At 43.1% G+C, this 26616-nt stretch overlaps 3 protein-coding genes and 1 long non-coding RNA gene across 5 annotated transcripts; 2 read left to right on the forward strand and 2 right to left on the reverse strand.

Moving 5' to 3' along the window:
* Nucleotides 1-1251: 1251 nt before the first annotated feature.
* Nucleotides 1252-5384, reverse strand: LOC109464410 (caspase-8-like). The gene is made up of 3 exons (XM_019761386.1): nucleotides 4561-5384; nucleotides 3829-4302; nucleotides 1252-1820 (listed from the first exon to the last, which is right to left on the reverse strand). Exons 1-3 carry the CDS (start codon nucleotides 4784-4786, stop codon nucleotides 1507-1509), a joined length of 1014 nt encoding a protein of 337 aa, XP_019616945.1. The 5' UTR covers nucleotides 4787-5384; the 3' UTR covers nucleotides 1252-1506.
* Nucleotides 5385-7992: 2608 nt separating this feature from the next.
* LOC109464405 (protein FAM81A-like) lies at nucleotides 7993-15453 on the forward strand. Of its 2 annotated transcripts, none has more exons than XM_019761375.1 (7): nucleotides 7993-8090; nucleotides 10987-11158; nucleotides 11521-11694; nucleotides 12554-12672; nucleotides 13149-13278; nucleotides 13529-13771; nucleotides 14142-15453. In XM_019761375.1, the coding sequence occupies exons 2-7, from the start codon at nucleotides 11021-11023 to the stop codon at nucleotides 14460-14462; spliced, it is 1125 nt and encodes a 374-aa protein (XP_019616934.1). In that variant the 5' UTR covers nucleotides 7993-8090; nucleotides 10987-11020; the 3' UTR covers nucleotides 14463-15453. The 2 variants fall into 2 exon arrangements, with proteins under 2 accessions (XP_019616934.1, XP_019616936.1); XM_019761377.1 differs by lacking the exon at nucleotides 7993-8090 and adding an exon at nucleotides 9569-9618.
* Nucleotides 15454-17191: 1738 nt separating this feature from the next.
* Nucleotides 17192-23744, reverse strand: LOC109464387 (GPI ethanolamine phosphate transferase 3-like). The gene is made up of 7 exons (XM_019761335.1): nucleotides 23083-23744; nucleotides 22472-22680; nucleotides 21486-21648; nucleotides 19426-21241; nucleotides 18762-18965; nucleotides 18206-18405; nucleotides 17192-17791 (listed from the first exon to the last, which is right to left on the reverse strand). The coding sequence occupies exons 1-7, from the start codon at nucleotides 23656-23658 to the stop codon at nucleotides 17588-17590; spliced, it is 3372 nt and encodes a 1123-aa protein (XP_019616894.1). The 5' UTR covers nucleotides 23659-23744; the 3' UTR covers nucleotides 17192-17587.
* Nucleotides 23745-25297: 1553 nt separating this feature from the next.
* Nucleotides 25298-26285, forward strand: LOC109464427. The gene is made up of 2 exons (XR_002139887.1): nucleotides 25298-25337; nucleotides 26043-26285. It is a non-coding gene; the product is annotated as an uncharacterized LOC109464427 (long non-coding RNA).
* Nucleotides 26286-26616: the final 331 nt, after the last annotated feature.

The following is a 26616-nucleotide window of genomic DNA, read 5'->3' on the forward strand; positions in this document are numbered from 1 at the left end:
AAGAAAAAAAATTAGTCTAGACCGAAAGGTAAAAACATCCAAAAGTTTGTACGTGAGAACTCTCACAGTAGTAGACTTATTTCCCTGTTTTTCTAGAGACATTTCAGTCCCTTCATGCCATCTGTGCACACCGACGTTTCCATAAGTTAGACTGGTGAACGTTTAAGACCGTATAATAGCTCCTAAATGACTCCTAAACATAATTGTGAATTTCTATATGTAGGTGTGCGTGTAATAAATAGAGACCTTGCTTGTCAAATGCAGAGTCAAATGCAAAATCATTTATTCTTTATTCCGGGTATGAAACAAATAAAACATACATATTTATTTATTTATGAAGATTTACCACACTTGTGGAAGGATTGTCACAACAGGTGATTATCACCTCTTCAAGATGTCAACCCTGAGACCAGACTGTAAGGTTTGAACCGGTTAACCAGGTCCCCTACTCTTTTTGATAAGTGTGGTGGGTTCTTTAATGTGTCTGAGGTGTTGATCTCCTAAGCAATCCAGTCCTATCCGAGGGACGTCCGTAACCGAAGCTAGGTACTCATTTACACCTGTGAGGAAAGTCGTTTAAAGTGCCTTTCCCAATGGTAGGATTCGAACCCCGGACCTCTTGGGTCTGAGCCGAATACTCTACCGTTACGCCACACGACCCCACACATATACAAACAAGGATATACAAGCAACCAAGCAGCAAAGTAAACCATATATGTTGCAGAAGAAAATCTGTCCTTTTAAAATCTACTCTTTTATCAATCCTAGACACATGTCGGCAGACCCTGTCTCGTACTGTTTTAGCTCCGTCACACTCGGACGTCACGGGGAAACCCCATCCTAACACCTGGCAGCTTACCACGGTGCATACAACAGGGTCATAGGTTATGTGTATACTTGGTGCACCTCAGTCTGTTTGCCACAGTGACATTACAACAACAACGGCAACAACAACGATGCACTATACATCGGGACAACATTTTTTTCTATTTACCATGACTTTCAAATTCAGCAACATTTACAATAATAATGTTTTGACTTTACCCTACCTCTAAATATGACACATGCTTCGTAAACTCAAAACAGCTCCTACGTTTATGTAGGCTATAATCAGACTACCACCTTCGTATTTATAGGGTTTTATCAATCCAAGATTCCAACAGTCGTTCGAAGTTCCTTCAGACATGTGTATTTATTTGTACTCGCCATAGTCGTATCTCAGTGTTCTGCCTTATTCTGAGGAAAGGTAGAGATTTTTAGTGAGTGTAGAATGATTGGAAGACACCATTCCGACTTTAGAGTTCATTTGGTCACAGATCATCCCCATCATAGTCATAAGATCAAGTTTGTGCCCAAACTTTCCAAACACTTCAGTGAGGAAGCGAATGTAGGGCGCTCCGTCACAATTACGCTTTGAAACGAATCCTGACACAGTAGACAAGCCAAGAAAGATGTCGGCTTCGTGAGACATAAACGAAAACTGTTTGGAATCATGTGTGTCGTTGTCTAGAGCACGGCCCTGAACCGCTTCCCCCTGACAGGCTTGGATGAAGAAGAGTTTGGGTTTACCTTAGCTTCAAGACTGGGACACCTTTCGATTTTGACATGTTTCATGAGTTCACAGATGTCGATCCCCACGTCGTTGGAAGAGAAAACTTTGCTGGAGGTCCCGTGCGACATGATGCAGCAAGCGAAGCAGTCGTAGTTGGAGTGGTCGGCCTGGCCGAGTTCGATGAACACGTCCACCATCTTGGCGTGGTCGAGGTTGCTGTGCGATGTCACGTCAAAGTCAAGTTGTTGGAACAGGTTTGTAACTCGAGCTAAAATAAGGAAGAGAACCAAATGTGTTGATTTCGTGTCATCACTTGTTTACCTATTATATCTCCCTTCCTTTCATCTAAGAAGGGAGATAACCGGAACACATGTAACGTGAAACGTCTGTACTAAAAAATTAAAAAGCAAGGCGTTTCAGGTGGTTCAGGGTGCACAGTTCAAAAGCATTCAGATTTACAATGTAAAAACAAGAAGCCATAGGCGACAATTCTCCGTGAAGTATTATATATTGCAACAAAAAGAAGTAGCCATTGGCGACAATTCTCTGTGAAGTGTGATAAATCGAACAAAGAAAAATTGTTTAAACGCGCGTCGGCTCAGTCATCTTAAGACGCAACAACCAATCAGAGATGCGAAATGCCGACACGTGACGCGGGATTTGCATACAGTCTAAACAACGGGAAGGGCGCGCGATGCCCGAAATATTTTTGCGTCAATATTCAGCGCCGTGTTTCAAGAGATTAATACCGGGAAACAAATTCTTTTCTTGTTTTGAACGCATAAACATGCATTTACGCTAATCTAGTATGATTCAGGGTTACTTTTTTTTTACCTGCCATGGCCAGGTTATCTAAAGATGTGTGTATTGTGTGTACAATCTACAGAAAGAGAAATGTACATCAGGTCCGATCATCCGATTTTCACGTTTCGGTTTTTTGGACTCGGTTCATGAACGTATTTTGGTTTGGCTCCTGGAATGTGCGAAAAAAATGACTCCCGGGACTGTCTACAGGGAACACTCGCACATTCGCGGTGTATCAGGACAGCGCGACTGGTCGGCATTAGCGCAGTCCCTGTAATTAGTAACAGTTGCACATCAATCCGGCCGAAAGCATGATTGTGTAACACAGGCTACTTCTTCATATTATGCATATACCGGCTCATACTACACGACGCCTTTACAACTAGCAAATCATAAAATTACCCGATCTACTAGTACTGTATGTGCGGTTTACCAGCCCCAGACCACATCCGACCACGAGGCAGAACACATTGATGGGTTGCTCAAAAATATTGTCCATGTTTACAAAGAGCTGCTCCACTAACACTATGGAGCGGCCCAACCCAAAAATATTGGCCATGTGTCATTGCTAGGACGACCGGCCAGTTGCTACGTGACTAAATACACGCCGCCACTAGGTCGCCACACCCGACCAGTTTGAAATCGATAGGATTACGTCATCGGTATTAACATTTCCTAATGTTGACCTCTGACCACCCCACATTTCCGTCCCCATCAGCCCCGCCGCGACTTACTACCGGTGACATAAACGGACGACAACATTTCAACGACATGGGGATGTTTCGAAAATAAGCATTTACTCCAAAATCAAAACAGCTACGGTAAAAATAAAAAGACGTGCATCATCCCGGACATAATGCCACACCACATGCGAAATTACACAAAAATGCGACGTACGGAAGAATGCGTTTTGGCTGCGAACATCTTCCAAAAAACTTGGCATCTCTTAACCATGGGCAAAAACATCTGGAACCACTTATCAAGACCACCCCGTATCTGCATGAAGTTCCACCCCCCCCCCACTGCTATTCCAAACAACGCGTTTTTCTGGACCATTCCAATTCGCCTCGTAATTGTAGGGGTGCGTCTGCAGTATTACATTGACCGCGAAAGCTGCAACGGCAAAAATACACATTCGTGCATCAACACGGGCATGCCCGCATACGGCACATAAAATTGCGTGCCGATTACACAAAGAGAACCCAGTGTTTTGACTGCGAACACGAAAAATCAGCCGATCACAACACTCCGTCCGGAGGTCCTGACCTCCTTCACGGAGTAACAATGGGAAAATGTAGGTGCTCCGACGCATTTGAATGGAGCTACCTGAATGTCGCCTAAAATGCACTAAAATGAAAACATATAAGACAAACAGCCATGGTGATTATCACATTTGAGAAGCGGCCAACTATGTACTAGTATATTGGTAAGATATAAGTAAGTTCTAGTTACATATAGTCTTTGAAGAATACCTGTATCTGCCTCGGCGCCAACCCTCTCCTGTAGCCGTAAGAATTTGGTGTTGTTGATGATGACGGCCAGTCCTCGCGGTTTGTGACTCATATTGTACGACTTGGAGCGCATGTGATCCTTTGGTGAGACCTGAGATTGCCTTTTTCTGTACAGTTGGTTTCGTAGACGTTCGTTCTCGCTCTCGAGGGCTCGCACCGCGTCGTCCGGGCTGAGGCCTTGCCTCCGCTCCAGCTCGTCTACTCTTGCCTGGAGTTCCTCCTTCTCAAGTGTGACGTCGTCGAGTTTTTGAGTAAGAGCTAGGACTCTTTCTCGCATCATTGTCAGCTTCTCTTCGGTGTGGGTCAACATCCTGTTCAGCACAGCTGCCTCGGGTGACAGGGGCTCCACTTGGAGAGGGATCTCAACTTCTTCGTCGTCATGGAGTCGCCGGTATTTCAGGATATGTCCTCTCTGGGCCAAGACTTTTTTCACAGCTACAAAGTTGGTGTACCGTGCAGAAAACAAAGGTTACAGATATGGTGGCATTAGAATATAAGAAATAATAAGGTCTAGAACTCTATCGTAGATATTGCATTGAAAGAATGGTCTATAGAAAGCACGGTAGTCCCAGCATCACTTTTGTAATGATACGTCTTGAAAATAAAGATATGAAATTGATTGTTTACCGTGACATTCTATGTGCACGTCACAGTGCTAAATGCACACCAGGAATTTAAGTTAGCAATACTTACTCGATTCTTCCACGAACTCTATCAGTGCCGTTCCTTCTTCTGGCCTTAGCACGAAAGCTATTTTACCACCACCGATGAGGGAGGTGGTAAAATACATGTACAGCCGCAGCGTGAGGTCCGTATTTTCATGTTCGTTTTCGGGAAGACCTCTGACGACGACACACGACTCGGGACGTCTAACTATGGCGGCCATGTTGTTCTGACGACGTGGACGCACCCCCGGCATTTCGACGTCACCGTCGTAGCAGTGCGACTTGACAATAAAAAAAATATGAGGAAGCTGTCTTTCTGAGCTACCTGTTACTGTTGTAGTCTCCTAACACGGTGTCGTTTTGGTCCACGCGGTGAGAAAACGTTTGACTACATACATGTAACGTTACATGTACCCTCCCTAGACAAACATATCAAGTCGGCAGCAAGGACAATGGTAACGCCTCCATGAACTTTAACCTGTCTCAAAGTACTTTTTGTATTGTTTCATTCAAGCAGAAAGCTAGAGTAATTGATAGTGTATTCGTGCGAGGGGAGAGATCAGGTTTTATTTGAATATTGTTTCTCTTCATGGCGTTGTTTTATAGCTACGTTTTGACTTTACTAGCAGTAACGCCGCTGGAAAATATCTGACGATAGTGGAACCACACAACATATGTACGTGACCATACTGTTGGACCAAACATGACGGGCTAGATGACGGGCATGTTCTGACATGTTTGTACTTATGAAGGGTAAAGTATGAGGCAAATACAATTGCGTTGCACATATGTACTAAGACATTGTAAGGCGTAGGTCTTATTTAAACAATCGAATGGAAGACTTGCAAACAGAACTGGGTAAGTATATCTCACGTATCGTTTCTTTTGTGCAAGAGAAGGTGATCAGAATATGCCTTTCATTCGTATAACAAAATTACCAACAACGAAAAGGTCAACCCTTGAAGAAAAGGCATGTTGGTCAAAGTATAATTTTACCAATCCCAGACAAATCTTGTTATCGAATTTTGAACATGCGTCACAGGTAAGGTTGACGTCATGGGGAACCCCCATCGTCACACCTTAGCTGGCTAAAGCTAAGGTCCCAATTGGGAAAAGGGGCCCTGGCGGGTAGCTCCCGGGCTGTTTTTTACCACTTCCTGGCGGGACCCCGACGTGGCCCCGCGGGGCACCCTGCGGCTACCGGGCTATTTTTGGCCCGTCGGGGCCCCGATAAGAATTTAATTCTGAGTTAAATTCTACCCGGGCCCCGCTGACAAAAAGACGCCGTGACCTCATCGTGAGAACACCGAGAGGTACCCCTCCGGTTGCCGGCATTCCACCGGGACACATTTTATTTATTTATTTATTTATTCAAGCTTTGCCACAAGTGGAAGGGAAGGGAGAAACAGGTGGAGACCACCTTTACAGACTCCCTCCCCAAAGACATAAATGACATTGCAATCAATCATAGTTAAAACTAATTAAACATATTGCACAACATCGTAAGTAGACAATAATAACAATATATATAATTGCACAATTACATAATACATGTAGCTAGATCTCTGCACATGTACATCCGGCCGTGGAGGTGCCCCATGTCTACCGTGGCCTTATTGCCAGACATGTGGCACACCGACAAGCAGACGTCCACGTGCAGAGATTGTCAGTAACAAAATGATCATTAAATCTCTTGGTCAGCGATTTGACAAGACCCCGTTTGAATGTTAAAAGCTCGGACTGCCCCGAAGCGACAGCCCCCATGTCCCGGACTCTGACTTCCAGTCTGTTCCACTCAGCCACCAAGCGAGGGATGTAGGAAGTAGCGAATGTTGATGTTTTGCAGCGAACTGGCATTAGCATATGAGACCTACTACCTCTTGTTGGCCGTGATGAAAATGAAACATAATTGTGCATGTCTAAATCGTACACATTAGCCGTGGACTTAACATACAACATGATGTCAGCGATCTCTCTCCTATATTTCTTACGTCATAGACCAGATGAACGGAATAAAGGTGTGTACTTCGTAAACCCGGGTAAAATGTGTGACCTCACAGATCAAATGATCACAACAAATACGTGAGTTCTGCATTACGTATAGGTCAATGCAAGACATCGTCAGAGAATCTGCTGGGTACCTGCCGGGTGCCTGCCGGATACCGACCAAAGAGGGTGACAAAATTTCTAACAAAATGCTACTGAAGGAAACTTTTAATTGTGACCACGACAGCCGATGCCCGCTCGACTCCTGAACCCGGCCGGGGCCAGCCGGGGCTACATCCCCGACGGGCACCGGCGTAATTGGGACCTTAGCTTAAGCAGGTGTCGTCGGCGGAATGTACTCGTACTGCACCTGCGCGAAACCCGTGATGGCCCGTGATGTGTTGTGGATAGCGCTTTGGCAGCGCTCAGCATGTTCTGTCGGAAAAGATGGCGTCTGCCACGGGCAAAAATATTTCCCAAACATCCAACAAAACCCGTGACAGATCCAGGTTTCGCGTAGGCGTAGTTCGTTCTGCCGACGCGCTAGCTGGCTGTGTATACTAATGAGGGGCCGGTTTACAATTGGTGTCCTACGTATACACAAACATCTAGAGTATCTAGAGACTCATGGCTGTATATAAAAATTCCTGTGATGAATTACTAGGAGGTAAAAAAAAGCTTTTCCTGTTTCCACCGAGGAACAAAGTGCAATTTTCTAATTATTTCCGGATCTATCGCAATACTATAAAAATGCCCCTGCCCCTTAGACGTCGCCAAAAAAAACCCTCCCCGAAAGTAGTTTGGTCGATGGTTTTACCTCCATGCTTTAATTCTTATAGTGGACAACAGCAGTTAGTAATAGACGATACCACGCTAAATAAAACGCGGAGTGTCGAGTTATTTTACTGTATTACCTACAAATATACTTCTAAAATGTCCCAAATCACCCAATGTTTCTAGAATGGGACCTCAATAACTATAAACCACATACAAAGGATCGTGAGTTATAGGTGCGAACTGACAAATGCAATCAAAAACAGATTCTATGGGCACTGCTTGCCCGCATTTAAAAAAGTTAACCCCGACGTATTAACGCACACGGCTGACATAATCTGCACGTAGATTCATTCGGGGGCAGGGGACGATCAAATTGGCCACCAGCGACTCACAACTTTAATACCAGTTGCCCCCATTTGGGTAGCATATTCATACTGTCTTGCCAATTTGATACTGGAATTGCACTGAAATTTGCATAATCTACGATGGCAAGGCAGTATTTATTGGCTAATGGACATTCCTCTGGTCAATGGATACTGCATGATCTGCTTGGAGATTACAATTTGCAGACACCAAAGATTACATTTGCAGTCACCTGCTTGTACTGATGATGCACCCCACATCATCCTTACTGCTCGACAGCGCCTCCATACGACCGACTGGTGCAATGCAGAATCCTCAGTTACTACGGCAGCGTGCGTGACGTTAATTTCAACATGGCGGACTGAGACAAACTTTCTTGTCAGTTCGACTCGCGTCTTCTGCCAGGTTTCTTCGGGGTACGGAAAATCTTTGGTGAGTATGCACTTCTGTGTTTCACATTGTTGTATTAGACAACCTTATGTAGTATATAGATAGTATATAACTCATGTATAAGGAGAGATTCAAGCAAAACTTGCCGGGTGGCGACTGGTTGGTAATGTTGAAGTGGAAGATCGGTTTCCACTACTGTTTCCACTCCAGTTCTCTTTACGTTCTCCAGCTCCGGACTGCATGAAAAATGGTTTAGACTGTTGATACCAGGTGTTGGTAACGGCATAAGTACCGGCTTAGTAAAACAAGAACGTTAACGGGCCCGTTACAGTATAGTGAACTTGGGAATCGATATGATAACAGACATATATAACTGTACAACAAAATACTTACCGTTCTTACCGTAACTTTCACACTACACTGATTTACGCGGGTAAAGCAGGTTGCACATGGATTTACTCAGTTACATCAAGGAGGTTAAATACAAATACTTGTATTTAACCTCCTTGGTTACATGGATACTACAAAACGAATATGTTATTCAAGGCGCAGCATTTGAAGACAACGTCAATAAAAAATAAAAATAACAACATTAATGTACATGAATAATGTACATGAATTAGGTGAAGACTAGGATACAGTAAAACACCAGAATATGTTTTTTTACGAATTTTAGTTCGCCTGTAAAATGTGTTGCCCAAGTCAGACAGAGCCAATTTAGGCCTTGATCCACGAAATGTGAAGTGTCAAAGTGATTGACTGCAACCGAGAAAACTTAGGTTCAGCTAGCATGTCAGTAAATTGGTAAAGCCCCTTAATCTTTAAAGAAAGTAAATCCTTTCCCACAACAAAATTCCAGCTCCGCCCTGGTAGTTTCTCAAGGTCCCCAGAGGCTTAAGTCCAGGTGTGTTTTGATGTTTCCTGTCTAAATCTCTCATCTCACCTGGTCTGGCAGGGCAGCAGCTATTGTATCAGGCTATTTACTAGTACTTATAAAATTGGTCAAACCTGTTATATAAAAAGTGTAATCATATTTTTCAAATGACCGGTAATGATTGAATATGACAACTTGACAGTTTGGCTGAAAAGCATTTGTCTGCATTGCTATAACGTTACATTCATGAGCCATGAGCGAGTGAAAAGCTGCACTTTGAAAGTTTGAGAGTAAAAGTACTAGAATAGAAACAAATTATAACTTGCCCTGTAGTTTCTATATAGCAACTTGCAACATGCATATGTTAGAGATACTCTGAGTCTCTACCTTATGATTTTGACATGTAACTGCAAGCTTATAGACTCTGTAACTGCAAGCTTAAGTTTACCAGAGATCCCCTTATACCCGGTTTGAGAGTTAATAATTAATATCAATACAAATGATTTATGAATTCTCAACAGTGCACTTCTCATGTTGTGCTTTGACTTAAGTTAAGCCCTTACTAATAAGCCCATCCCTGTGTTTATTTAAGGTGCCAGTTGCTATTTGCACTGCTAATACACAAGCTATTCACAGTCATTTGGCCCTGGCTTTTCCAAACACCGTAGCGTCCAGGGCTGGAAATCTCACCTACAGGTTAGTGCAGGTAAAAATTGGACCTGTGTAGGTATTTCTGATGTCTACCTGCACATACATGTAACCTGCACTAGTACTGGGCCATATATATGTACACGTATGTCACTGGGCCTTATATGTAACGTTACACGTACTAGTATGTATGTGGATTATTACTGATTTACCATCCCTTATCCAATTATCTTTTCCACATTCTATCAACTCCCTCTACATGTTGTTTTTAACCACTCTATTGTAAGTTTGTCCCCAGAGAGGACGTACTACAAGTCTTATGAATATTTGATACAGTGGGATGTTTTTGTATTGTCGTTCTACATGTCACAATGATGGGTGGTGATTGGTTAATAGCAGACATTGTTAGAGTGGACTTGACGTGATTGATGTTGGTGCAGTTTTTGTTCAGCGGTCATTGTTAGGGAGGGTAAAGTCAAACAATTTGGCATTAAGGTGGGGTAGAGAATCTGGATTGTATCAGGATTTGATCAAGGTTTTACTGGTTGTCTAAAGTGTGTTACAGGTATGTATTGTATCTGAATATTGTGGTTTATACTTTAGTATTAAGCCCTTTTTGTGTAATTTGCTGATTGTATGAAAGAAATCATGGAGATAGTTTCTGAACATTTTTAGTATGACCCATACTTCGTAGAGTGGTATGTACAGGTAAAAATTTGTAGGTGCAGGTAATTTTTTGTGTTACCTGTGCCTATACAGGTAATTTTGTTCTATAAATAGTACCATTCATCTTTGAATAACAAAAGGGTCACAGTCAAGCTTATACACAGGTTACGTACATTTGTACAATCTGAATACATGTATGTCTATATCTACAAATATCTGTGTTAATTGATTGATTGATTGTTATCAATATTTCGTAGTTATCAGATTACAATGTTTGGTATTCAAGGCATGGTACACTGTATTTACAATAGTCCCTAATTGCATGTTAAGCATGTCCATAAGTGAACTTTAACCAGGACTAGCTGGATTTGTCAATTGTTAAGTAACTGTTGCTGTTTTATCTTCAGGGGGAGGGGGCAGAAAATGTCTTTATTCCTTCAACAGCTTCTGTTTTTAATAAAAAAGATACTTATGTAAGATTCATTGTAGATTTAAGCAACTTTAAGCACCAGTTCTCTTTAATCTGTAATATGGTAGAGATCCTGGTTGGAGATTCACCGTGTAGATCTCAAGGTACTCACCAAAAAGGCAGTCAGAGCTTTTCAACTTTGATGCATGTCACTCTAATTTAAATTGACTTGGAATATAGGCCTTTTCAACAAAGACTATGATTGGGATCTGTACTGGTAGAATCCCCAATTTTACCCTGACATGTATTTACCAGTAACATGACATGATCTTGCCCCTCAGGGTTACTTGTGGTTGAAGGGTCCAGAGGTCGTCCATGGCGAGGGCTTCCCCGTCCCGTCTGCCGGCGCTCCCATCGTCCGAGGGCGGGGAGCGGGGCCTGGTTCCTCTCCGCAACCGCAGCCCGCCGACCTTCCACCGGCTGGACGTGCTCGAGGACAGGCTGCTGCACCAGGTACAGACTCCAGGGGCTGAACTGTAATAATTGGGGATGAGGGCATTAAAATGTAACGGCGTCCAATGTAGTTTCAAGGTTGCAAAACAAAAAATATTCTGTATGAGGAAATCTGTCAGATATTGACATTTACTGCCATTTCATAGCACAAGTAAAAAGGGTGTCTACTCAGGTGTTTTATTTTGTTCAGATCTGTACCTCAATATCTTTACAGATACATGTACGGGTATTAGGCACACACATGTACAGCATGTATAGCACTAGGTCAGAGCATTCTGTACTACTAAAAAGGACCTGATCACGTGTACATGTGTTTTTGCGTGTGTTTTGTTTGTATACAAATTGTTCTGGGTATTCTGCAGGAGAAGACCACCCAGTCCCTGGTAGACCGAGCCTTCCGTATTAAGGAGGACCTGATCGAGAGTCTGAGTTTCACCAAGGGAACCCTGCAGGGGGAGCAGACCGCCAGGCAGCTGCTGGAGGACCACATCAGGACCATCACCGTCGTGGTCAAGAGACTCAGCAGGGAGATAGAGGTAGGAAAACTACACTTTAATTACTGTACAGCCTGTGTCTGACAACATGTATATACATGCTTACATGTACCTAATGTTACTGACCACATCAGGACCATCACGGTTGTGGTCAAGAGACTCAGCAGGGAGATAGAGGTAGGACTAGTGATGCATACCGGTTCACTGGACTTGGATCCGGACTTGTAAGAATGTTTAGGTTCAAGTCCAAAAAAACCTAAAAGTCAAGAACCGAGTCCGGACTTATTACCATTAAAGACCATTTCACATACCCATTTTCTTTCCAAACCACCTAAAACCTTCCGTAGATTGCAAAATCTTTGCTGCAAAATGAAGAAAACATTGCCATCGGGCATCGCCAAGTACCGGCCTCCATGTTGTGTGGCCAAAGTTTCACCCAGACAACATTGCAAGGTTGCCAACATGCAATTTTGTATATGCCATGGGTTTAGGTCCGGACTTACAAGTCCGGAACTGAACCTAAACCTCTGGACTTGAATCCGGACTTGAACCTGAAATTGGGTTTAGGTATGCATCACTAGGTAGGACAATCACCACACATGCTTACTTACGTATAGCCTGTCACTTACTACATGTATGAGCTAGTCACATGTGCTTAGCTTATCTTATTGACCACATCAGAACCATCAACCATCACCCCAAAACGTTCTGTAGAAGTGCTACCGGTATGTACATTACGCTACAGATTTTGCACAGGCACATTAACTTTTGTACATTCTGCCGACATGCTGCCCAGACCTGATGTGTTATGACTTGTTAGGATTTAACTGGTTGTACAGCTCACTTTCGGATGTTTAGTGTTATTATAGTCCCGTAACCTAGAGGCTTGTCTGCACATCAGGTGTTGGAGGACCAGATAAAGGCAAAGGAGTCGGAGATCCAAGGAACCAACATCACCGCCAAGAACCTGGAGTTCCAACATGTGGCCGGGGTCGGAGACCTCAGGGGCAGGGTCGCCAGGTCAGTGGCTTGGCTTCTCTTGATTGATATATCTAAAAAGAATCTAAAAAAAATATATCCTGCAGGGCTGGAAAAACCACCTGCATATGCAGGTTACGCACAGGTGTTTTTCTGATCTACTTCCACCTGTCCACACCGGCCTTTGTACTGGACAGATCTTTGTAAAGTAGCTTAAGTCTAAAGAAACTAGCTGTTCTCTCACCAATTGATAATAAAAAGGCTAGACACAGGTGGTTTGAATGTACCAATTAGGAACCATAGCTTATAATGTCCTCTGCAACCCTACCATGTAGTATCCCAGTTAGTTGAGCTACATGTATTGCATATCGAGTTTCCAACTTTCTGCTTTACAAGCAAAGTCGTATATCTTGAGACAACTGTCACCCATTCTACCATGTCATGTAAGTTTCATTTAATGATCGCAGTGTTGAATATGAGTAAGGCTTGCATTTGACTTTGTTTTGTTGTCTGTTCAGATGTGATGCGTCCATCGCCCGTCTGGCGGCAGACCTGCGTACGGTGTCGGAGTCTCTCCAGGCTGTGCACAGAGAACAGACCAACAGTACCGCCATCCTCAAGAACAAACTGGACAGGCTGGAGCAGTCGGTGAGTACAATATCTCTGTCTCTTACTCACTGTCTGTTTCATGTCAGAGCAGGATTCAGCCCTGTAGAGCCGGAGGTCCCATACTTGAGGGGAGTCACACCTCCAGCACATTAATGATCCTACCGCACTTATCAAAAAGCTAGTTAGCAGCTAGTTAAATGAACCTACATGTACATGTATAGCCCTGCTGGACTCATAACCCTGCATATGTATCATTATAAAGTGTGTTCTTTCCTGCTGGTACTTCTAGACCAGTGAGTTGAACAGCAACCTTGGTAAGACGACGACAGAGCAGAGCTCCAAGCTGAAGGAAGTAGAAGGACAGAACAGCAGCCAGCTGGCCCTGCTGGACTCCAAAACCCGCGGGCTGGTCGAGGACATCCGCGCCTCTATCGCCTCAAACCATCGGTACGCGGAGGGGGAGAGGGAGAGGCTGGAGCAGCACCTGCTCAACAGGATTGAACTGTCCCACCACACAAGGGATGTCAGACAGGTCAGTTACAAGCATTTACAAGTAGTAACTGAGTACTGATAGTGACAGGACTTACAATTATGTGAAATTAATCTACACGAGTTCTAAAATTTCTTTGAAGTCTCTTACCTGACACGTATAATTGTCAGGATAGACTCCAAACTGATAGAATCGGCAAGTTTCTTGTCACAAATTTTTGTAGATGCCAATACAGTAGGGGCCTCTTTATTACTCAGTTCTACAGATCCTTTGTATTATTATGCGGGGTTTTGATTTGACATTCCACATGATATAACCAGCCACTGCCGGGTGACTGAAAAGCTGGCAAGCGACACACACAAAAAAAAGACAGCTCCAGCTCAACTCCAAAATCAATCCTTTAATTTCCCAGGCGCAGTTTGAGAAGAGAGTGGAGGACAAGATCGACAAGCTGGCCACGCGGCTGAAGAAGCTGGAGGAGGAAGTCCTGCGCCAGGCGGAGCGCGCCAAGGCCGACACCTTCGCCCAGACCACCAGGACGCGCATGGAACGTCTGGAGAGGCTGCAGAGGGAGGAGGTGGAGAAGCTGCGGGCCGAGCTTCACCATGGGTTCAAGGACGTGCACCACAGCATGAACTCCATGAGGTCAGTGATGGATGGAAAGAGAGAACTGCTGAAGGAGGAGCTGCAGAAGGAACTGACCCAGGTTAGGAAGATGGTGGTGCTCATCTAGGAAGAGAACAAGTAATCTTGTGCTTATCTCAAATCAGCAGGGGACAAGCAGAACCGGGCAGAATTGCCAAAGTTCAAGAAAGCCTATTAATTATATCTCCTTCACACTAAATGTTGAGTGAGCTGGAATGCCATTGGCATGAAAATGTCTTTAGAATACCCACTGTTACATACAATTGTCATGTACATATGTATACAGGTTCATATTCTTCCTGATTGTATGAATGTTCGTTCTTCCATGCATCAAATTTGAATTCTTAAGAGACAGCAGAGGCAGAAAAGTTTGTGGTGAAAGTACCAATGTTTGGTAAAGCAGTTTCTGTAGCAAGATTTGTACCTGCATGTCTGTCAAGTACATGATATTTTAAGTCAATGAAAATATCTATGTAACTATTATGTAATTTTCATTCTAAGAAAGAACATGAAGAGAATTAAGATACACATTTTGTACTTGGAACATTATATTAATACCAGAATGTAATTTTATCAAAATCTTTAATGAATACTTGTTGACAATAATATGAGCCTTCATTGTACTTCCCGTTAATGTTGTGAATCCATGTGTTAAATCTATGCAAACATGTAAGGATGGATGTATATAGTAGAGATGTAGGTATATATTATTAACAAGAGTTAAGAGCATGTTGTACATGTTACATGTACATACTTCTTTTTGTTAAATAGAAGTTTGTGGTTGTTTTTCAATCTCCATGTACATTCCTGTTGATTCTATTTTTGATAATTCTTTAGATTGTTCTTATAAGTCCAAGCTTGATGGCTAAAATAGTGTTTTACTTTATGTACATGGTAGGTCTTTTATACACTGTAATGGCAAGACATAAACAAAAAAATTATGTATTCTATGCAACAGACCTATTTCTATGCTCACTACCTCAGTGAACCTGCATTTCTGCTTCGTTATGCTGTAAAGTTTTTCTTACGTAAATACAATTCTATTGAAAATAAACAAACACTTTTAGTACTACTTTAAACATGTGCATTTATTTCTGGATTACATCTGAGTTCTGGATGACTACATAGTACACTTCCTATTGTACACATTGTTCGTTCTGTAGAAACCTCTCAATACTGACAGTAGCTACTTGCTAGCAACACATTTTCTGTCAACACTGCCACAAAAACATTACAACAACCATCAATATTCAAACATCCCTTCGATATATACACTCACTTTCAGCAATGAAGCATTCAAAGACCATTTAGCACAGTGATACATTTGTAGATGCCTGTATTGGCTAATATGTACAGTAGAACATTCAATTCAAGCACATCTAAATATAAACATTTTAGCAAGCTTGCTCCTTGTGCTATGTCATAAGGATGCTTGCAATTAAATGCAAGTACATTTAAAAATACACAATGTCATACATATACACATACTCTAACTGGAAGAGTGCTTGCCAGGCTAAAATACTACATATATCTAATGATATAGTATGTACAATGAGAAAATTGATAGTATTTGCAGTCTGTTTGCTTAACACAACTTTTACACATTGTTTCAAGTTACCGTAGAGTCAGTGATATACCCTACTTATACAATCCCTCTCCCTACTGTCCAGTGGACAGACACTTCTACTAGTTTTGTACCAAAACTCTTTATCACAACTCAAGTGATTCTATATGTTGTATACTGTATGCATCGCCATCGGTTAGCAATGGTCAATAAGGTACTTTTCATATTCACATCCAATCAAAGCCTTGGTACAGTCGAAGACCTGCTATATCTAGACAATTGTACAAATATATCATGTGTACATACATGTATATGTATGGCAGTAATCATCATCATCATCGGTCGACCGTATTGGTCGGGGTTATACCGCCCCTTACGAGGTGGCATACCCTTTCGTTAGCTTAATACAAGACGGGGTTCATGTATTGTATTGTATTGACAATATACAGAACAAGTATTACACAAAGACACTGTAGAAGAGGTCTGGGATATGTAGAAGACCTGATTTCCTTACTAACATATATACAATTCCTGCATACAAAAAATAATACCTTCACAAGCTGTTCACATGCTCCTGGGCACATTTACATGTATGTACTATTAGAAATGTGTTGGGGACCCTATTTCCAATAATTTCCAATATTTACACCTACATTTCATGTTTGTCACATGAAATAAAAATTATTAGATGACCTTAACATGTAACATTGAATTAATTTTATTCAGACATTAGGAATTCTTTCTGAACAAAACATCTGCTGAAAACACTATGATCATACCCTTCACTGTACTAGTAATAACAATGGTCCTTTTGTTCAAAAGAGCGATTTTGAGGCAGTAAAACTTGATTTTCAAAGTCAATTTTCAGGTTACTAGAGGATTCTTTCAACAGTGAGTGACAAGGTAAGGATACTGACCTCCAAATGTTCGATGACTATCAGTCCATTTTGTTCACGGAGTGGCCCCCTCTCGCGAGACTAGGCCACTCTGTGAACAAGATGGACTGATAGTCATTGAAAATTTGGAGGTTAGTATCCTTACCATTCAAAGTTGTCACTGTTGAAAGAATCCTCTAGTAACTATATGTGACAAATGAATCTCTTCAACAATTTTCAGGTTATTTTTTTACGTAGACTAAAAGAAAGTTGAATCAATCCCATAGCATACTGATATCTGTGAGCAGACTGTGAGGCAAAAATGTGATGTTGCTGACAGAAAAGGTTGTTTTGTACTGTAGGCTGGTTCTAGCTATTTATTGGTGGTAACAAAAAATAATGGGGCTCCTCATGTAGCTTGTTTCTGGGCTGTTTCAAATGCAAAAAGATGACAAAATGTGCTAAGAAAAGGCAAAATGTCATTATCATAAAGATTTTCTAATTCAGAATATGTTTTGTTTTGCTACCCTGAAAACGCATTGGCTTTGTTATGCATTGTCCCTTTGTCATACTTAGAACTGTGTATATGTACACAGCGATTTGATTGACTCCCCTGGCCAATTATTGATTCTATTTTTGCCAAATCTTACTGTCCATAACCCCCAAGGAAGATGGAAGCCAGGGAAGAGGCTTGATTAGCCCAACAGTGAGAGATTGTGTGTAACACAGGCTAGGCACTGCCCTGTACACCATACGATGTGTCAAATATTTTCCCTACTGTGTCTTACAATAGTCCCTGAGCTTCCCCACCCAGGCTGCCAGGGAGTCGTCCACACGCAGCAGGAGCAGGTAGGACAGGAGCATCGTGATGCAGACCACCATGAAGGACACGCCCTCAAACACGTACCGCGGAGCAAAGATGTTCCACACCATCAGGTGGTTACGCAGGTACCCGGCCGTCACCATGGTGCCTCCCAGCTGGAGCAGAAATGCACTTAAATTTCAGTCAATTTCAAACTAATATGTACATAAGCACTCATCATATCGATCTAAGGCAAGCTTGATTCAAAGTTCATGTACATTGGTAAGAGTCATTCTGCAATTCCAATGTTGAAATTGATGTTACAATTTCTTGTTTGGGGACACTAAATTTTCCAAACTTCTGGCACATTTTCCGTTGAAATATTTGTTTTCTCAAGTAGGTATGACATAAATAAAATTCAACAGGTCAGTCTGGTACCTCAGGTGATCCAGAATATACATGTACATTGTATTTTTTAAGTACATTTTGGTTGTTATACTTATTCGGTTGTATTATGATCTTATTCTGGACTCCAGGGAAAACAGTGATATCATGGAGATCAAAATACTGTATACCAAACCAAATCAAACCTTGATGAGGTTGAATAAGAGGTACATGCTGTAGAGTCGGAGGCTGTTGAGGCGGTACTCCACCGGGTGCTCGTGCAGAACAAACTCTCCCTTCTGCAGCTCATCCAGAACCTCCTGGTTACCATGGTGACTGGCTGCCAGCTTCTTGTCCATCCACTTCCCTCGGCAGAACGGCCAGACCAGCAGCAGGGGCAGCGACACTGGGACGGGTAAAAAATCAAGGACAATGGAAGAAAAAAGACCTCGAGTGATGGGATGTTATCTGGCTGACTGGCCAGTAATGTGTGAAAATTTGGCTGATGGTGCAATCATGAGAGGAAGTTACTTCATACAAATTCGTATGAGTAGTAATCCATTGTGTGACATAATTTAATCCGGTGTGTCCCTCTAATCATAGTTTGTACAGAAATTCCAAACCATTCTAGACAATCCCGAAGGCTAAAATCTTTATTGAAAAGTGTGGTCCTTCTTAAACATGGGACCAAGTTCCTTTGTCTTTGAATATACAGTCTGAGGCAGAATTGCTAACCGCTAGACCACATCACATCGTACTCACCTGTAAACAGCACCTGAGAGGCAAACGTGTTCAAGCCAATCAGCACGGCCGGGACAAGGTTGTTGTCGAAGTCTCCATAGAACCCTGTGAATGCTGACTCAAAGCGGATGGTCGGTATGGCTGCCTGGTGGCCGGTGTAGAAGAAGTACTGACTGGTCATCAGTCCCCACCCAACCACTACTGGCCAGGGCACCTGGGATAGCACTGCAACAGTAAAAGTGGTATTTTGTCATTGAGAACCAAAGGTTTTGATATTTTGCTCTACTTTTTTGTTTGTTCATGAAAAGGACAGGTTTAACAATGCAACAGTAGTGTCTGCTTTGCTGTTATTTTACCTCAGTTCAAAATTAAAAGAGTTGTAGCTTCCATTGGCATTGGTTTACAGTTATATACCAAGTACAATCATATACATAGTTTCAAACACTTTAAACACAATTAGGTTCTACCATCATTCTTACCTGTAGATACAGATTAAGCTTACAAGTCTGCTTACACTTACAGAAGATACAGGATTAAGCTTATAAGCAGCAGGAGATATGGCTAGGGACAGTGCTACATGTACTTGGAGTTACATTACAGAGAGGAGCAAGGGGCCAGTTTCTGGCCTGAGCACTTATGCAGTAGGTACATGTAGACAACAGGCATACATGTACATGTATCTTACCTGTTGTTGAGCCTGGTTGGCTGAGGCCTTCCTTCCTAGCCTGGGTTCTCTTAACAGCAGCGTGGAACTCCAGGTACAGCCCCATCTGCACCAGTAACAGCAGCACAGCTGGGGCCAGCCCGTCACCTAACAACAGGGCCAGCAGCTGGCTGCACGTCACTGTGGTGACCAGGGACGCAGCCGAGTACACAGTGGCGAGTCCGTACACCGCAGGGATGCGTTTCGTGGCATCGCCCCCATCCCACTCCTCCTTTGCCGGGTTCCCGTTTCTCGGCGGGAGGGTTGTTCCCCGGCCCTTGACCTGGTTGTAGAGTTTGGAGAGGTGCCTGCTGTCTCGGCCTCCGTTCTGGAGCGTTCTGTCGGGCCCGTAGTAGTTCCTGTCGATCTGCAGGAGGAGACAGAGCGGCTTCCAGATGAGGGAGACAAAGGAGCTGAAGATGATGACGTACACGACTCGGGGGAGGATGACCTGCTCCCAGGCGGGGAGGTTGTCCAACACACGCTGCGGCAGTGCCTGCATGGCCCAGTACAGCGACGTGCACACTGCCGCCACCGGTAGGGCGTACTTCACGTTCAGTACCGTCGGCGTCACGCTGTCCATGTTTCCGCTCTTGCTCATGAACAGGCGCAGGCTCACGGGAATGAGCGCCATGCACGCGGCCGCAAAGAAGTAGCGAGCATTTTTGTGCCCCCCTTCAATAGTCGACAGTGACTTCAGGAAGTGCGGGGTCTCACACCACCACTGCTCTTCCCGACAGGCACGGAAGAACATGGACAACCTGACGCAGACGCTAAACACCACCACAACAAACAGCAGCAGGAGACTCGGTCTCGTGATGTATCTTCCAATGTCGAAACTCTTCTCCACCCGAGCCCTCTTCTGGGTCTGCTCCTTACTGGGCACACTTTGCCTGTTGAAGTTTGCAGCCACGAGTAGACTCCACACCAGAGACTGCAGGAGAAATGCTGTGATGGTGTCCTCATTGATCAGGAAACTGTTAGCTCCCAGGCCACAGGCGTTCCACCCGACCAGCGAAGTGGCCACTATCCAGTCAATGGGCTGTTTTCTCAGCGTTCTCCACAGCTCTAGGACCTTTGATGTTTGTTTTGAGGACTTGTTGGACCATGCTGGGGACATGTAGCCAATGAAGCTGCCCAGGCACGGTAACATGAAAGGGGCCAGCGACGACGTTGTTATTGTACCGGTGAGGCAAATCTCTGAGACTATGCCAAAGATGAAGCCTAGCCCCACACCAACAGCTATGCCTGACAGCTGGGCTTCCAGATTACCGGTATATACAACTCTCCTGTCGTGTGACTGCATAGTTATACAAACACTTGCTATACAGGCTATGCACAAAACAGAAAAACCACATACCATTGAAACCATGTCAAATTTGGCCCACACCTTACGACACATTTCTTTCACTTCTGATATGTACTTGATGTATCCTTCCTTTGCTCTCTTCAGAGCTGCTAGAGCATCGTCTATGGATGCTTCTCCATTTATCGCTGTTTGATATGCGTTGTCAATTTCTGTGAGCTGTTTTTGTAATTTACTGACCACATCCTTGGGTAGGTCTTCGCCCAATCTTGCATATACCTCCAGATACTTTTTGATCTGGAATGCGTTTATTCTCAAGGCTTCAACTCCTGTGATGTTTTGTGCCCAGTCTGTGTTTGTTTGGTTTTTGGTAGTAGAGAAGGCGAGGAAGAGTTGAGGGATGACCATGCCCAGGTTGGAGAAGGGGATGGGAAGACCCAGGAGGAGAGACAAAGTTGGCACAAAGTCGATCTGCGACACAGCTTGGTCCTCCTGGAGACAAAGGAAAACATCTTCCATCAAAGTGTATGGTGAATTATTAATGGAAACAATACATTGCCTGCCTACTATGGGTTATTGGTGCAGATAGAATTGGAACTGCACAAGTATCTCTGATGTCTACCTATGCTGCACCAAACTCTACCTGCACCTAATCTGTACCAGATCAAGTACATGTAATATATTGCTAGTTACAGGAGTTAACGGCAACAATGTAGATATAGCATACAATGCATACCTGTTGGTGTAACGCCCCCTGGAGAAGTTTGGCGGGACTGTACATGAAGAGAGCTGCTCCCACCTCGTCTGTGCTGTCTCCACCGTGATCTCCAGTCCTGGTCATGCCGTGGTCCCCCATCACAAACAGCACTGTGTCCTCTGTCAGCTTGGACACTACAGACCTGAACAGGGCAAGCAGTGTTGTTTATACATTAGTTAATCTAACCAGTACAATAACGATCTGATACTAGCGATAGTGAGAAAATGTTATAAAACTGACTGTAAAAACAAAAATTGTACCTGTACACATGGCTGCAGAAATTCTGATACATGTGAATAGAAATAAAAACTACAGTCAAACCTGTCCAAGCCGGCCACCCAGGGGACCAAATAGAAAAGTGGTCCTTGGACAGGTGGTCTCCTTGAGGAGGGTCGCCTCACAACGTGAATGAGACATAAATTGGTTTCCAAGTCGAGATGTTTTAAGGTCAAATGTTGTAAGCATCTTCAGTTCTGTGGTGAATGCATGTGGGGAGGGTGACACATGGAACAAATGTTTACGTCAAACAAAAACATAATTCAGCAGTCGAGACAAACTGGCTGGTTTCTCCATGATTTCTCTTTAGTAATCATCAATAATCAACATCATCAAAAATGATATGGTCACCATCGGCAGGTATTGGGCCCTGAATGGACCTAACTCAGGACGGTCATCACGTTGGCCAGGTGGTCACCGTGGACAGGTTGCTTTATGCTTGCATCATTGGGGAAAATTTGGGGGACCGAGAAAAGCGGTCACCATGGCCAGGTGGCCACCTTGACAGGTTTGACTGTACTTGCAGGATTAATCATGTTGCCTGACAGACATTAGCCTTCTTGCCCCAGGGTTCTGAGGGGTCCCATGTCTAAAGGTGTGAATGCGTGGACAGACAGATTTGGAAAAGGATAACTCAAAAGACAAAACCAAGGAGGTTATATCAATTGCAACAGTGGTTTCTCCCAGACCTGATGACCCCATCCATCTGTGTAAGTTTCTCCCCCATGGCGGGATGGTAGGGTCCGAACCTGTGACCCACATGGTCCACCCCCAGGAAGTGACCTATCAGAACATCCCATTCCCCCTCCTCCTTCTCCATCTCCGGTACCAGGTGTTCCATGACGCCGTTGTCCACTGTGTGAAGGTCTTTAACGTTGAAGGAGGGGAAGGGATACACCTGTACAAGATAGACAAAACCATTGACAAATTTGAACACACATGAACAAATTGCACCCCATAAACAAATGGGAAGAAAAAGAGACTGATCATACTCCTAGTTTCATTTCCAGCAACACAGAATCAACATGTCTTTCTTTTTTAATAATTCTGTCCTTTTCTACACACATATTTCAAAGCAGAGCTAAGCTAAAGCACCATCAAAAAAAGTAATCTTCATCTATTTTCGTCTTTTCAAAAACCAGTGTATCTAGAGGTCAGTTAAACCAATGAGGTTAAAAGGCATCTATTATAGAAAACGTAAGGATTTAGCCTTCAGTTCCAAATATCACATAGAAGTAAAAGTCTAAGCAAAGCCGAAAGACGCTGTTAAACTAAAATTGTAGTAAAAAGACAGGAATACCTTGTGAAAGTGTTTGGGGTACAGGCCTGTCCAGGTATCGTCGCCCATGAAGATGACTTTCCTGTCTCCTCCGGCCAGCTGGTGGATGACGTTGTCCTCCGTCACCTCGGAGCTGGCGAAGTTGCTGCTGACGTCGATGAAGGTGGGGAGGCTGCCGGTGGTCAGGCCCTTCAACCGCTGCATGGTGGTGGTGGGAGGGTCGGCCAGGAACTTGAAGAGCGCGGCGCTCTCCGGGCGAGACGTCAGGAGCTCGTGCAGGACGGGTAACTTGTTCTGAAAAGGCAGGGCGACTCCGGGCGCCAGAGAGGTGTTATACGTCGCGAAGTCGTACCTCAGCGCGTCGACGATTAGGATGATGGCTTTTTTGAAGTGGCGGTTCGCCCAGCAGCCCTTCTTTTGCGTTTCTCCCTCTTCTTCGCCCGCCCCTCCCCCTTCGATGGGCGACTCCTCGCACGAGCTCTTCACGGGGACTTCCAGGCGGTTTAGGAGAAAACCCTTGGTGAACAGGGTGATCCCTACGACAGAAAGGGCCACCGTCCATAACAGTAATCCGAACGTTTTCAATCCGAGACCCATCTTGTCTTTAGAACCGTCAAAAAATCGTCCATGATTCTGAATCAGCTCTGGCGAGAAAAATTGTTACGGGCGCAGCCATCTTGGTTGTGAGACTAAAGGCATTATGGGAAAGGAAGGGTCCATTCACCACCACAGGGGCGGTGAATTATGATCTCAAATTTTACATGTTTATTTGCCATGTCGAAAGAACACACAATTTCGTGAGATCATTACATTTCTAGATATGGTGACTAGGAACAGCAAATATCATAACATGAAAACTATATCTGTAACTACGGTACAAAATACCACGTCTACTGTGGCCATGCATGTTACAATGTCCAGAGAGTGGTCCAGAGGTTAAATATCTGCACCACGTAAGAAGCCGGCGTATGATTCTATGAATGAGCGGGATGACAAAAAAATAAACTTTTCACCTTCCATATTTAGGTAACACTACACAGAGTCACCCCAGACTTTGGAAAGCCATTGGCCAATAGCCACAGTGTCACGTTATCGATATCGATTAGGCCATTAGGCTGACATTTGTTAACGTTAGTTATTGGACGATATTAGCACCAAATATGCTACTTCTCAGTCAGGAGTACTTAATAGTAATGTTGATGCATACAGCGTGCTAGTATATAATATAATTGTCACTTTATACAAGATTAAGTTACTGCATGTATACGATCTACGACACATTTCACGACAACAATTGATTTGTTTTATAATGATCCTCTTCATCAGCACTACTATTAAAAAGTGACTTTTGCGTCCAAATGAATCTGTGCTCATCTGCATTGTATAATCTAAACGGTCAGCTTGTTACAGTCTGCATACAAATTGCTCGCTCTCACGTCATCGAAACCTTCTTTTTTACGTTTGCCGCCATGCGGCGGCAAACGTAAACATACGAAAACAATGCTTCCATCAACCCTTCGTTGGGTGAACATTTTCGTTTGGGTGTTGCATTCAATGTTTATCTATTATGTTCGCACTTTTTATTGTGGGATGGACCTACCAGATCACATAAACGCAATTCTTATATGACAAAGTTATCAAAAATTAGACTTGAATTGTCTAAAAAATAATTAATCTGTACTACTGTATGCCCAAAGTGATTCTCAGAAGATTATAAAAATTGACATAATGGCCTTGATGAATGAATCGCATAAATTATGTTAATGTAGATGACAAGTAAAACATTTGCGCTCGCGCAACGTCTGTAATTAGTGGACAAATATTCCAACAACGATGTTTTAATTGTGGTCCACTACATTGTTGCTAAGTTTCCACACTAAAGAAACTTTTAAAGTACCCTTTTGCCGAAATATACGCCCTTGGCTGTGAAGAGAGAGAGTATCCGGCCCACCGCCATATTTACTAACCGGAAGATGTACTATTTCACTACATCGCTAGATGTCGCTGTTCATGTTGCTCTTGGAAGCCCCCGGATGTACTAGAGGGCATGTATGGGGGTGATAGTGATTACGGATTACGCAAAATTTTCGCCACCGATTACGAATTAAGTAAAATTCTCAGAGCTATTAAAACTTTATGCATTAAGGCTAATATAATATTACGAATTTCATTGATTTGGAGGGCGACTGCCAACGGATTACGTAGACTTAAATGGTCCGATTACGCCTCAGGAAAGAGGGCATGCAGGCTCCTACAACGAGCATTCCAGCTCTCAGGTACGTACCGTGCCTCAGTATTTACGCCATATAAATTAAAAAAAATATCAGCAATGTTATGAGTATTAGTCATAGAGTTACAGGAAAATAGTATAGCTAAAAGTACCATGGGCAAGGGTGATCAATCTAATTGTGCTTTGACGCGCTGTTTAACAATATTTAGTAGTCAAACTGACTGCCCCCCTCCTCTTTGGATTTACAAATGCGTCTAACAATCTCTTTTCGGTATGATCAAATTATGCAAGGCTAAGTTTCTTGCTTTAATATTAAAATTAATTACCGGCAGATGCTTGCCAATCTTAAAGTTTGTTCTCTGGAGTGTTTCTACCGTATCGCCTTAATATTTTGTATTGTTGCATAAATTATTATTTTCTTTCTTACAAATTTTCGCTGTCAGTGGGGGGGGCGGGTTCAGGCTTTTCTATTCGTCGCCAGTATTTTGTTGCAAAAACTTTGAGCTTTCAAGCTATTCGGTTCACACGTAAATCTTTCCTGGTATCAAACATATCTCAATTTCATCAAGAAATTTGAGTGTACTCAGAAACCTAAGAATTGTTCATCAATATGGCAACATATAGAAGCTCTCTCAGTAGTATATGGGTAATTTTGAAGACTTTGATGTGTTCTTTTAGCAACGAGAACTCAATATTTATGTGCACAGTTGCAAATTTTATGTTGAAACAAATTATTTGTCATCTCTTTCAGATGTGTCTTTGGCATTTGGATACCACAAAGCAATCAACCTATGCCACCATTCACTCAATACCAGCCTGTGTCACCGTGCACTCAATACCAGCCTGTGCCACCGTGCACTCAATACTAATGTGCCATTGTGCAGAACTTGCAGATTGTATACTGGATGAGTCCATGTCTCACGAGTGAATTATTAAAACCAGAAACTGTATCTTGCCCTGAAACCAAATATTCAATAAACAATCTGAACACATACATTTAGAATCTGTGTATACTTGTGTCACATTTCTTACATATAAGCCATTAATTGCCTTTGCCCACAATGTGTGAAGCTATACTATCAGGAAAAAAAAAGGTAACAACATTTTCAGTGAAACTAGCAGAGGTGGCATGTGATTTTCTTGTGCAAAAGTACAATGGCGGCAAACGTCAGCTTTTGTAAAAGCACTTGTTTTTAGTGTCCCGGATTACGAAACTGGGATTCCCACAGAAAAGTCCCCGTTTCGGATGAAATGCTTCCCGTTTTATTTTGTATTTGACTTCTCGGAACTAACGGGCAGAGATTTTGACGCCGACTCTTCTTGGG

Source organism: Branchiostoma belcheri, unplaced genomic scaffold (genome assembly GCF_001625305.1).
Source record: "Branchiostoma belcheri isolate BF01 breed outbred unplaced genomic scaffold, Haploidv18h27 scaffold138, whole genome shotgun sequence".
Lineage (NCBI taxonomy): Eukaryota > Metazoa > Chordata > Leptocardii > Amphioxiformes > Branchiostomatidae > Branchiostoma > Branchiostoma belcheri.

Coding starts and splice junctions, on each gene's coding strand:
- LOC109464410 (XM_019761386.1), bottom strand. CDS start 4,786: ATGCCGGGGGTGCGTCCACGTCGTCAGAACAACATGGCCGCCATAGTT. Junction 4,303..4,560: donor AGAGTTCGTGGAAGAATCGA/GTAAGTATTGCT, acceptor CCAACTTTGTAG/CTGTGAAAAAAGTCTTGGCC. Junction 1,821..3,828: donor TGGCGCCGAGGCAGATACAG/GTATTCTTCAAA, acceptor TCCTTATTTTAG/CTCGAGTTACAAACCTGTTC.
- LOC109464405 (XM_019761375.1), top strand. CDS start 11,021: ATGGCGAGGGCTTCCCCGTCCCGTCTGCCGGCGCTCCCATCGTCCGAG. Junction 12,673..13,148: donor CTCAGGGGCAGGGTCGCCAG/GTCAGTGGCTTG, acceptor TTGTCTGTTCAG/ATGTGATGCGTCCATCGCCC. Junction 13,772..14,141: donor ACACAAGGGATGTCAGACAG/GTCAGTTACAAG, acceptor TTAATTTCCCAG/GCGCAGTTTGAGAAGAGAGT.
- LOC109464387 (XM_019761335.1), bottom strand. CDS start 23,658: ATGGGTCTCGGATTGAAAACGTTCGGATTACTGTTATGGACGGTGGCC. Junction 18,966..19,425: donor CCAACCAGGCTCAACAACAG/GTAAGATACATG, acceptor TTACTGTTGCAG/TGCTATCCCAGGTGCCCTGG. Junction 18,406..18,761: donor CTCTCAGGTGCTGTTTACAG/GTGAGTACGATG, acceptor TACCCGTCCCAG/TGTCGCTGCCCCTGCTGCTG.